Below are 13243 nucleotides of genomic sequence, written 5' to 3'. Positions count from 1 at the left end.
CACCAGAATGCAACACAATTTCTTTATTATATTTCTATTTTCAGTTTCCAAAATGCACCTGTACTAAGCTGTTGGGAAGAAATTACCCCTCTTGCTTTGTGGCTGAGGGAGATGAAAATGTTGCAGACCTGGAGTGGATGGGAGGCCCAGAAGACAGAAGAGTTGCCTCTGCAGCATCATTCTGCCTTCTCCTGATCTGATAAAAACTTCCCTCTCAGTGATCGATGAGGCTCAGACATTGTAGAGTGGAGAAGAGGCAAAAATGGTCCCCGGCTCCACAACCTCAACCTCCCTCAATCTCTCTGATACTCTCAGCATTAACTTACTCCCAATTGGTTCCCCCAATTCAGTATGCACTTTCCACAGAGAACCCTCACATGTAAACATACCAGGGGAAGCACTGCCTTTAGTTCTTTCCTCATTTAGTTTACATATCAATTGAACTGTTAACTTTTTAGGGCAGGGATTATGTCTCCTGTGCCTTGTACAGCATTAAGGACAGAACTGGAACCCATCCATTGATCAAATGCAGAAAACCAATTACTAGGTACATTTTCTTGTTTTCTACACAAATTATCACCGTGTCTTCTCTTAAATCTCTTTTTTCTCACTTAACTTAAGTGAGAAAAAACTTAAAAACTCTCGGGTTTGCCGTAGCAGTTTACCTAATGAATAACAGGTAGTCACATTATCAAATTGTGTATTATATTGTAATTCTCCCTTTATAGCATTCTAAAAATTGCATAGCTGACTGAATGGATAATCCATATAAAATGGCCTTCATCTGCTAGTTTGAAAAGTGAAATTCTCAGAATCTATTTTGTGACTGTAGTTTGGGATCTGAATTGATATCCTAGATTCGGACCTTGGAGAGCTACTGGAATACAAATGTTTAATAATATTCCTGCTCCAACTGCCTCTGATATAACATTGACAGAATTCTATACAATAAATATAGTTCCTTGAATAAACAAAACAGAGGGGCTAATCCCCCTGAGTTTTTGCAAATCTTGCAATATTGGTGTTTTACTCAAAGCTCCAGCTCCTGAAGTCAGGTGATTTTGTCAGAACCTCAGCCTTCATTTTTTGTGTAGTACAATTTTAGTTGTCGTGGTTGTGGAGAAAAGTTTAAACAACATGACCCGAGGACACCCTAAAGGCTAAAATCCAGGATGCAAATAAAAAAAACCCAACTTTTTTTTTTTGTAAATCTCATGATTTTTAAGCCAATCTCATGCTTTCAGGGCCTTAACTCGTGAATTCTCACTGTTTGGAAATACTGAAATAACTTTTCTCCATATATGCACAAAGTGAAACTTATTACAACTTTAAAAAAATTGTTTTCAGTAGTACCCACAATGTTCTAGGTACTTTCCAAACATTCAAGAAAGGGTAGTTCCTATTCTGAGGTGCTCAGAGTGTAAGGACAGACAAGTAGATAAATTAGGAGAAGGGGAACAATAGCAATTCTCCTCTGCAAATGAGACCAATGAACACATATTCAGTAATAAGACATAAAACAAGATATACAATAATATACACAAGGAGGATAAGTTAGTGTTGCAGAGGAACCAACACTTTGAATTCCTTGGCCACTGTGAAGCCCATGAAGACTGCATTCTCTCTTCAGACACCATGCCAGCAGTTGAAACCGACTGGACTATTCTCACTGGCTGGAGTAAGTTGAAAAAACAATAAAAAATGTTTTTTTTGCAAAATTTCCAAAAATGTCAAAGTGCTGACATTTTACTGACATTTTTCAATTGTTGAAAAATTTTGACCAGTTTTTCCAGATTTTTTTTCTGGTCAAAATTTTTTTTAAATTATTATTAATAATGTCATTGAAAATTTGAAAGTGGGGAAATTTTAACCAGTTCTGGGCTTCACAGTCTGAAAATTCCTTGTCATGTTCACTTGTCACTCTTCTGGAGAACCCTTAATTCAGGAATTTGCTTTGTGCCTGGTCTGACAGAGCTCAAGTTCGCTGTCCAAAGCATGCGTCAAGGTGTAACTATTTACCCAGACTTGAAACAGTGGCTGAGCAGGACCGAGTTTCTGCAATGGTTTATGGTGTTTAAGTTTGCCATTATGCCAATCTAATTAATGTCCATCAATTGCACTTTAAATTAATCCAATCTTGCCTAAGATAAACAGATAGTTACTTCAGTATTCTTGTATTTCCTATGCTTATTGTCTTGACTTCTCCAAGTCAACCAATTCTAAGTCAGGACTTTTGAGTCCATTACTCATTTCAAGAAAAATAAATTGATCAGATTAAAAATATTTCTTCCTAGGTTTTTTATTTATTTATTTATTTACAATGGCTAGATGGTGAATAAACTTTGGATCACAAACTGTCCTTTAGTAAGTGTTGGTACAGAACCTAACATCCTACCGCAGTGTCAGCAATAATAATAAAAAGGATTATACTCTTCTGCTATAATGTCTTTGGTTTAGTATCTGACACGAAGGCAGCTTAACACAGAGGCTACACCCACACGATGCCACCCCTGGAGGTGGCAGGTAGTGTACATGTAGCTACATGGCACTGTGAAAAGCAGGCTGTGTCCACACTGTGGTGTGTAGCTACCAGTGAAAGGCTCTGGCAGAGGAGAGGAAGCAGTGAAAGGCTTCAGCAGCTCCCCACTGCCAGAGCCTTTCCTTGCAGCGAGCATTTTCCTGCAGTGGGGAAAGACTCCAGAACTGGGGAGGCAGCGGGACACTACACTGATAAAAATAGTAGTGTAGACAGGAAGGCCTGGCTTGGGTAAGTAGAGAGCCGTGTAGGTTATGTACTCGGGTACATACCCACACCCCTCAGACATGTTTTTACTTTACTCACCCAAACCATGCCTCTGGTCTACGCTGCTATTTATACCTGGGCTAGGGGTCTACGTGCATATGTACATTAACCATGGCTGAAAGAAGTGTGCAGGGTAGGTGTAACCAGTGTGACAGACCCAGACCAGTGGGGTACAGGAGTCTGGTAGAGGGCAAATATACTGGTCACTGGATGAGTAGTTTTCTGTTCCCTGAGTGACCAGAGCAGGGGCTGCACTAGAATAATCAGGAACCTGCTAGAACCAGTTAAGGCAGGCAGGCTAATTAGGACACCTGGAGCCAATTAAGAAGAAGCTTCTAGAATCAATTAAGGCAGGCTAATCAGGGCACCTGGGTTTTAAAAAGGAGCTCACTTCAGTTTGTGGTGGGAGTGTGAGGAGCTGGGAGCAAGAGGCGCAAGGAGCTGAGAGTGAGAGGGTGTGCTGCTGGAGGACTGAGGAGCACAAGTGTTATCAGACACCAGGAGGAAGGTCCTGTGGTGAGAATAAGGAAGGTGTTTGGAGGAGGCCATGGGGAAGTAGCCCAGGGAGTTGTAGCTGTCATGCAGCTGTTACAGGAGGCACTATAGACAGCTGCAGTCCACAGGGCCCTGGGCTGGAACCCGGAGTAGAGGGCGGGCCTGGGTTCCCCCCAAACCTCCCAATTGACCTGGACTGTGGGTTCTTCCAGAGGGGAAGGTCTCTGGGCTGTTCCCCAACCCACATGGTGAATCTCTGAGGCAAGAAAATCTGCCAATAAGCGCAGGACCCACCAAGATAGAGGAGGAACTTTGTGTCACCAGACGCAAACAAGCAGATCTTTACTGTGGCCTCAAGGAGCTCACCTTGTCTACATCACAATCAGATCTAGGTGGTTCTATTTCCTGGCATATGTCGAATCTACCAAATCTCTTAAAGGCACAGACCATTGCAGTTGCACTGCAGGTGCAAGATTTCAAGCAGAGGGGATGAGGGCACAATGGGCACCCACACTTTAACTCCCACTATGTCTGGCCTGAAATGCAAGACACCACAGCAGCACTGGAAAGGAATGGGTAGGGGACACCATCCCTTGCACCGGTCAGGGGACCTAGTTGGGATGCATGAGGCTGAAAGAGATGCTGCATTGTCTGAAGGGAATAGCAGACATCATGCTCTTGCTGCATGCTAAGAAGCTCAGTGAGGAATTGTATCTCCCTGAGCTCCCGCTGGGATGTTGCAGCTCTATACCATGCCCAACAAATGGCTGTATAGGCACAAATACAACTAAATATCCACAACTCCTGCTTATCTTCAACAGAGGTGGCAAAAGGCAAAGCTTCAGAGAGAGAATTTCACCTTAGAAATCCAGCTCAAACCAAGGAGTTCTCAGCACATTTACAGTGATTACTTTCTCTGTCTATTCCCAGCACAGAGCCACCCCAACCTATACCTCATGTTCTCCACACTGAGCATGGGTTTACTCCAGAACTCAGTGCTTAAGGACTCTTCAGCAAGGTGTAGTCAGACTCTCTTGAGATTTTTTATCCAGGCAAAAAAGTGCTCCGCAAGTAAAGTAATCCCAAAGCTGATTTTCACAAGGCAGTCCCTTAATTGTTACCCTTTTATGCAGAATTTCTTATCTCGGATTCATCCCAAATTAAGGGGCTCAATGGAGGAGTAACTGAATGGAATTCTATGTTCTCTGTTTTACAGGAGGTCAGACTAGATATCTAATGGTCCCTTCCAGCCTTAAAGTCTATGAAACCATTGAAAATTCCCCATAGAGTAGAACCTTGATTTTGTGAACACCAGTCTGAAAAATGACCATTTATATGAACCATTTTTCTCAATGGCAAGGGTCAGGGATTGGAACAAAATCACATAATGAAAGTGATGTTGAAACAAGTCTTTATCACTTCATGTACCGATACCTTTGGGGCACTGGAAATCACTTTGCAGTGGTTTGAAGGACAAGGAGAAAGCAATGCAATGCATCATACACTGCACTATACCCACTGTAATTCAGGTATACAATTTTATGAACTTTTTGATTTTAGGAACTCCTCAATTCCAAATTAGTTAATAAAATAGGGGTTCTACTGTACTTTCTAGAGGGATTTCTGGGAAATACTGAAAATTCGAGGTATGGAGGAGGCATCAAACTGGGACACCTCATTTAATTTTTCGGAAGTCATTGCAGAATCTCATTGTACTATCTGGCTTAGATACCAGAATGATTGGGCTGGACCATTGACTATGGGACTCCTCAATGACTCCCAGCTCCATCATCCCCTTAACTTCAATACTGATCTCTTCTCTTTTAGCCTCCGGGATCCAATATGGTTTAACCTTCACCTTTACTCCTGGATCTGTAATGATGTGGTAATGGATTTCTATGGTTCTGCCTGGCTTTTCCTAGAACACATCATGGTTCCGTTCAATCATTTTGATGACCTCTATATGTTGTTCAGTGGTCAATTTGGGCAACATTTTTACCTGTCCCTGAGATTTATTTTTTTGGGGTGGTGTCTCTAGGGTGACTATATAAGTTTCTCTGTCTTGCCAGAGCTTCAATAGGTTAGTATAGTTGAATTTCTCTTGTTTTTGGTGACCACGTTGTCAAATCTTATAGTCAGCCTCTCCGATAGCTTCTATAACTTGGTATGGCCCCTGCCATCTGGCGAAGAGCTTGCTTTCTCCTGTGGGCACCAGCACCATTACCCAATCTCCCATCTGGAATTTCTGAACCTTTGCTCAATGATTGTAATAGGTCTGTTGGGCCTCTTGTGATCCTTACATGTGCTCCCGCATTATGGGGGTGACTTGGGCTATTCTATCCCACATCTGCATCACACGCTCAATGATGTTCCTTCCCTGATTGGGCTCTTCTTACCAGTCCTCTCTGGCAAAGGCCAATATGTTGTGGGGGTGGTGACCATATAGCAACTCAAAGGGGGGAAACCCGGAGGAAGCTGGGGAACCTCTCTTATAGCAAACATTAGGTAGGGTAGCAAGGTATCCCAATTTTTCCCATCTCGACTCTGCTTTCCATATCATGTTCTTCAGCATTCTGTTAAAGCGTTCCACGAGGCCATCAGTCTGTGAATGATAGACTGAGGTTCGCATGGCCCGTATTTGGAGCATTACACATAAGTTCTTCATCAATTTTGATACAAAGTGGGTCCCTGGATCTGTCAAAATCTCCTCAGGTATTCCTACCCTAGAGAAAATTTGGATTAACTTCTTTGCTATCATCTTGGACATTGCGTTTCACAGGGGTAGGACCTCTTGGTACTGGGTAGTGTAATCCAGAAGCACGAGCACACATTGATGACCTTGGGCCAACTTCTCCAGTGGGCCTATCAGGTCCGTTGCTAACCTTTCAAATGGGACGTCAATAATTGGTAAGGGTACTAAAGGGGCTCTTAAGTGAGGTTGTGAGCTGTGCAATTGGCATTCCAGACAGGGGGCGCAATAGCATCGGACTGCCATATAGACTCCTGGCCAAAAGAAACTTTGTATGATTCTATCTAGTGTTTTATCTACCCCTAAATGTCTTCCAAACAATGGCTGGGTGCCCTTCAATATCCTCAGGGTACTAGAAGCTGCTCCAGTTCTTGCTACTGTAGTCAAACTATTCTATATAAGAAGTCCCTCTTTATCATGAAGTACAGCCCTGGGCCTTTGGGTTTTCCATGAACCAGGACCCCGTTCACTTCAACAACTTCTTTTCTAATATTGTGATATAGAGGATCATTGGCTTGGACCTGCCCAAAATTCTTATATGAGGGACCAATACATCCAAGCTCAAGGAGATCTATTTTCATTTCATACCCAGGATTGGTCTCAGTGGAACTGGGCCCAGCCTCAGGTTCACCAGCTATCTGAGTTGCATCCCTGCCTGCTGGATGAGACCACTTACCCACAAGTACCACCTTTTGATTCTTGGCCAAGATTTTGGTCCCCAGTGCTTTATCTTGCCTCCTTTCTCATCCCCAGGTGCAGAAAATAAGTCCCGGGCTAATTCAGAGAAGATGAGAGGAGGGATATTTGCTGGAGCCACAGTACTGGTCCCGAAGCTACTGCCTTCTTCTGACCCCTCCACCAGAAGTAGGTTTACAAACTCTAGGAAGTCTTGTCCTGTGAGCAGCAGGCATGCGAGTTTAGGGACCACTCCTGCTGTCTCCCTTGTGTTTTCCTGAACTTCAATTTGTACAGGAATGGCTGGGCAGTAATTAACTTCCCCGTGAAACAGCTTGTTCTGTCTAATGTGCATTTAAAAAAAAATCTTATCCAAATAGAATATTGTGATGCAGTGCATCCAGAATAACTTGAGAATATTCTAACAGGTTTTTATTGTCTATGGCTAATTAAGACATTAAAAATATGTATCACATAACTCAGCCACATTCAGCTTACCCTCAGCATGGGGCCATTCTGAAACACATGTGGTTCGTCACAAACTACGCAGTATTCATTCAGCACTGGTATCCGCTGCTCAGCAAACTCAATAGTCTGAGAACAATGAAAGTGAGAACAATAACATCTGCTTAAAAATAATTAACAGACAGCTCCTGCTTCAAAGTGTTTCTAAAACAGATTAAGCATGACATCCTACCTGCACAAGAAAGCCATTGTCTCGTATTGGAATGCATTTTGCACCATAATTCGGCTGTAAGAAAAAAGGTCAAGCAACTTCAGTGCTAGAGCTAATAAGAAGAGATGCTGCAGGGTTCTTGTGGAAATGGTAAGAACATTTGTATTTTTTTTCTATGAAGGTCTGTGAATTAAATGATATTGGCATCTGGAAATATCTCTAGTTTGCATAGATTAGCCACAATAAATTCATCTGTTTCTTTACCTCTTGCCTAGAGAGTTTTTGCTTTATCTGTAAACACCCTAAAAAACTCTAATATCAAAAAGAAGCATTGGTACTTTGACTCCATGTTAACGTACAAACATCTAAGCAATTATTTTAAAAATGAATAGAATTCTCTATTTTTTGTGTGTGTATCCTGCTTCTCTACATATATAATATGGACTATGTGTTTAGACTTGAATTACTAACATGCCTTTTAAAACAAAAAAAGTAGAAAATCTCTTTCCACTATACTTTTCATGAAACTTCTTCCTTGATCCTCATCCTAACAAGTATCTATGCTCAGACCTTCTTTCTGACACTTTATTTCAAAGTGTTATCACACATTACTTTGGAAGGTATCTTTGCTACGGTGGCCACTAAGATGTGGAACTCCCTCCCCCTGACATCTGTCTCAGACCATCTTTTTTACTTCAGTGGGAGATGGACCAAGCTGCTTATTTGTGGAACCTTTCTTTTCCCTCCCCTGCTGCTGCTTTTCCTGTACAGCACTCCAAGTATCTTGGCAGATCTTTGGAAAGGAGCTAGGATTTTAATAAGTAAAGTGCCTGATTAAGTCCTGATGCCATTCCACTGAAGTCAATGGCGTTGCACCTGACTGCATACAGGCTGATTTCCCTCAATATTCATGTATTATGACAAAAATGTTGTTTTTCTTAGTAGTTTTGATTTCCCCAAAGTCAGTGGGATTATTTCTATTGACTTTAAGTGGGAGCTTATTCAGGCCCCTAAAGCAGAGACACCATCGACGACGGTTCAGAGTGAAAAATGAATCCCAAACATAGGTGATAGCAGGTAAAACTTTTCAGTTCACCTTTCATTAATTTTGGTTGTACAAGTTACAGAAACAACCAAGTAACATGCACATAGCAGCTTTATAAGACACACTATATTATTGCCTTTAGATACAGCAAGAGTTGCTCATACTTGACTTGTTAGGCTAATTTACCATGAGTAGGCTGAAACACTATTAATGTAATTTCATTACAGTTAGAATATTTAATAATATTTTAGACTTACATAGCACCATTCAACCAAGGATCTCAGAATTCTGTCGAGGTGGGGAAACTGAGGTACCATACTTATCAATGGTAAAGTTGTGACTAGAACCCAGGTCTCCTGACGCCAGCTCCCCACATCTAACATGTAAGACAACAAGCACTGCTTCCCAATGCCTTGAAACAGGAAAGCAAACTAGCTCTTACTTACTCTTAAACATCCTCCCTATTTTTAGTGATCAGTTACAGACAGAACTAACATTGAAGTGTATTTTCTATGTTTAGTAAAATGCATGTTAACCCCCATTTTAGTAAAATGCTTGTTTCCCAACCCAAAACAAGAACAACTGTATGGGCACGTATGGGACTTTCCCCAGGTGGCCACAAGGAGGAAAAATGGGCTTCAATCCCCTGCTCAACCTACCCATATCACTGTCTATGCACAGGCTATGGAGGAAGCAAACACCCATTGAATATTACTCTCCCCCTACACCAGTGTCTACAAGGAGTGGGTACAGCCTCAACTCCACTCCCTTCAATGTGCTGACCAGCATGAAGGGAGAAGGAACTTACTACTGGATGGGGCCATCAGCAGATTATTTCCCCCATGGAGCAAGAGAGGAACCAGGGAAGGAACTATGTGACTGAGCTGCTTCTGTGGCACAGCAGCAGCATGCTGTCCCTTACTCAGGGGTAGACATAAAAGCTCGGTCTTAGCCTATGTGGTCCCAGTTAGTATGACAGATATGTATGTGTGCAGGTATTTGTTTAATATTGACCAAAAAGGTAACTTCCACTGTGTTTTATTTAATGTTAAATCCTTCTTGATGTATGCATTTATGTATGCCCTGGATATTAATCCATTTTAAAAAACAAGCAAGAGGAAAAACAAACACAAAGAATAAAGATTTTACGCACAGCAGCTTGCGAAGGTGATGAGGAAGATGGCGTTAAGATACCAATAAGCCCTGAGGTAAGAGAGAGCCTCCTGCCCTCTGCTATGGTGGGTTCTTTGAAAAACTCCATTTTGGATGACTTAGGGGCACTGGAGTATGACTTGCTGAGTAACTTGTGATTCTTCAGTCCATCTAATTCTTCCATTCTAAGATTACTGGAATAAGACCTGCTTAAAAGTTTGTGAGGCTTCAAGGTGCTATTGTGCTCACATCGAGGATCCCCAGAACATGATCTGCTTAGGAGTTTTTGGGGCTTTAGAGTGATGCATTCTTCTTGCTTGACAGCTGCCGAGCAAGAACGATTCAACAGTTTGTGCGATTTAATAGCCATAGTCTGCTCAGCCCTAGGATCACTAGACAATGAACGGCCAAAAGTTCTGTGAGACTTTGTGGCACACACATCCTCGGACTTAACTGTGCTAGAACAAGTCCTTCTCAGTAGCTTGTGAGTTTTGGAGATGCCATCTTGTTCAGATTTCAGTTTTGATTTGTTTTTACCACAGCCAGGTGGAGGATAACTTGGCGACCTTAAAAATAAATAAGGGGAAAACCTAGTACAGGAACAATAAAAAACTCCATGAAACAATAAATACGCAACTTTACATATAAATACACATATAAACAAGGTATTTTTTAAAAAAAATCTGTTTAACGCAAAAGAAAGAGTGACATTTATGGATTATGCAAATTTGTAAACAGATTTCATTCCTAAAAGTATATAATAAGTACTATGTATATCTGTGTATCTGACTAGCTATAGGCATAGGCCATGATTTAAAAAAAATAGGTGCCTAAATTTAGGCACCTAAGTTCATAATCAGGCCACTTACTTAGGCATCTATTTTTGAAAATCATGGCCATATTTTTCACATGGAGCAATAGACTTCTTCAATCAAAAGGGTAAATCTACTTCGCTTGCACAATTGTTATAGCATGGTTCTTTCAAGCCATGCTAATTTCTTGACACCACAAGCCAGAGGAGTTTTGCAAGCAGATCAATTGCAGGATATAATGGGTTCTTAGAATTTTAACTTCTGCAGAAGCTTGTATCTAGTCACTCACATTTATCTCAACCGAAACAATTCTTAAAAAAACAAAACAAAAAACAAACAAACCTCCTCCCCCCCCCCCCCCCAATAATCTGATTATTTTGTAGAAGACAATTTGGCTTGATTCTCTTCTCACTTCAAGTGGTTTTACTTCGGTGTATTCCTGACTGGCGGCAGCGTAATGCAAGAGGGTAATCAGGCCTAATATATATATCAAGAAAACAAAGAATCAAGGTGCAGATGAAGCAACATTTATATGATCTGGACTATTTTTTCTAATATTTAAAATTGTTTACCTAGTACTAAGAGAGCTGGTATCAGGCAAAATTAAATCTTCCTGAATCATTTTTTCCATCCTCATATCAAAGTGAAACCTTTTTCGTTTGCTCAAAAAGAAGAGAAATTAAATACCAAGGGAAAATATCCCTTTAACAGGCTGGCAGTGTTTATCCATACTGTTAGCAAATGGTGATCCTGCTGGAAAATGTTCAGTGAATGTGCTGACTCACTCTTGTAAATGATTCATTACCATACATGGATATAAGGGAGATGGGAATGGTACTCTTAACAAAGAAAGGAGGCTTAGCTTATGGGCTAAACAGTCTTTGGAGAGGAATTTTAGTTGCAGCTGAGTCTAGGGGAGAAAGATTGGATTGGCTTTTGTATTCAATTTGTGAATAAAACCAAACCCCAGGAAGTGTGTGTGTGTTTTGACATGCTACAGCTTGTGTGAATGTTTGGTACAGAGTGCGAAAGCCTCTGGCTCACAATGCCATCTTCCTCTTTTATTTCCTGTAAATATAAATACCCCTCGACACCTCTGTATGGATACAGTATCCAACCCATCGCCAATCTGGGTCTGTTGTACCACTCACTGTTACATGTGGAACTTAGAATACAAGAAATTCATCAAGCACCAGAGATGCTCAAAGGATCACCCAAACCCGAAGAGGGGGTGATCAGCCAACTCCCCAAAAATAGAAAAAAGTGCTACATCAGGTGAACTACACTCCTGAAAGACACAGAGGCACTTAAGTGCATGAATAACTTTACTCATGGTAGTATGAACTCAATGGGATTCAAAAGGACTATTCACATGAGGAAAGTTATTCATGTATATAAGTACCTCCAGGATTGGGCTTTTCAAGGCCTGGTGACTGATTTTCAGAGGTGCTGAGCATGCATGCTTCCAAATGAAATCAATAGGAGGTGTCACTGCACAGCACCTCTGAAAATCAGGCCCCTACTCCTTGAGATATCAGTAATGACTCGGGCGAGCGGCTGGGATGTCCCGTTTTCTCTTTGGTAAATATGCTCACCCTGCAGCTCCCAGCTGCCGTGGGAGGAGGGGGAACCCCACAGCTCCCAGCCATCACAGTGGTGGGGGGAAACCATGGAGCTGCAGCAGCAAAAGTCACAGACAGGTCACGTCTTCTGTGAATTTTTATTGTTTACTGCCTGTGACATGTCCGTGACTTTTACTAAAAATAACCATGACAAAATTTTAGCCTTAACTATGGCTAATAAAATAACAGTCTGCCTACTAAACTAATAATAGCGCACACAGCCAAGTTTAACAGTATAAAATGAGTGATTTCCAGTTCTAGATGAGTCAGGGTCTTTTAGAGGGTAGGACATGAAAACGCTCCCCCCCCTCCCCCCAGAATAATCTTGGAAACTGCTGTAGTTCCTAGTTAGTTCTTGAAATCATACAAGGTGAGGGCACAAGACCCAAGAGGTAAGATATAAACAGAATACTTCTCTTTGGAGAAAAGTCAACATTTCTGCTAAACTGCTAAATCTTGTTAAGTATGCTGTGGAATCTGAACAGCATGTGATAATAAAAATATTTCGCCTGGTATTACCTGCGCAATGTAGAAAAGATGTGCAGAGGGGATTTCACCTTTTTCTCAGACACTTTCTTATTGTGCGTACAATTTGATTTTTCTTTGCTATTTTTCCACTGCTGTGTAACAAACGTCTGCATTATTCTGTAAAGGAGGAAAAGACAATCATAGCCAAGTCACAGTAACTGTAAAGCTAACACCTGTACATTCATCATTTAAAGCCATGTAGTGGCCTCATTCTAAATGAAGAACTTGAGTCACATGGGTGGATTGAGGCCAGTACTTGGCTCTTTAAAAAATGACCGTGTTATTGATATAAGCTATATAAGTATACATCATATACACATCAAAGATGAAAGATGTGAAAGTATCTTTGTCACCGAGATGCAGAAACAGTGAGAATGTTTAGGTTTGAGATGCATGTGTGCAGGGCGGCTCTAGGCACCAGCAAAACAAGCTGGTGCTTGGGGCGGCACATTTTTAGGGGCGGCATGGCCGGCGCCAGAATGCCGCCCCTAAAAATGTGCCCCGGCCTCCCTAGCTCACCTCCGCTGCTGCTGCCGCTCGCGCGCCGCTACTCGCCCTCCCTCCCGGGCTTGAGAGCCTGGGAGGGAGGGGGAGCAGCGGCGCGCGAATCAGCTGTTTCGCGCGCCGCAGCCGCTCGGGGTCTCCTCCTCCCTCCCAGGCTCTCAAACCTGGGAGGGAGGGGGAGA

At 41.9% G+C, this 13243-nt stretch overlaps 1 protein-coding gene across 1 annotated transcript in view; it reads right to left on the bottom strand.

The window, feature by feature from the left end:
* The window catches only part of PARP8 (poly(ADP-ribose) polymerase family member 8), a 141071-nt gene that overhangs the window by 48835 nt on the left and 78993 nt on the right, over positions 1-13243 (bottom strand). Inside the window, exons 11-14 of the mRNA XM_026649083.2 lie at positions 12549-12674; positions 9597-10161; positions 7420-7473; positions 7221-7316 (exon numbers count right to left, since the gene is read on the bottom strand). Coding sequence (XP_026504868.2) covers positions 7221-7316; positions 7420-7473; positions 9597-10161; positions 12549-12674 — 841 coding nt within the window. The remainder of the gene's footprint in view (positions 1-7220; positions 7317-7419; positions 7474-9596; positions 10162-12548; positions 12675-13243) is intronic.

This window comes from Terrapene carolina, unplaced genomic scaffold (genome assembly GCF_002925995.2).
Source record: "Terrapene carolina triunguis isolate 2854851 unplaced genomic scaffold, T_m_triunguis-2.0 Scaffold69, whole genome shotgun sequence".
NCBI classification, from domain to species: Eukaryota; Metazoa; Chordata; order Testudines; family Emydidae; genus Terrapene; species Terrapene triunguis.
The sequence above is the reverse complement of the archived record's forward strand: the minus strand, read 5'-3'. Positions and strand labels throughout refer to the sequence as shown.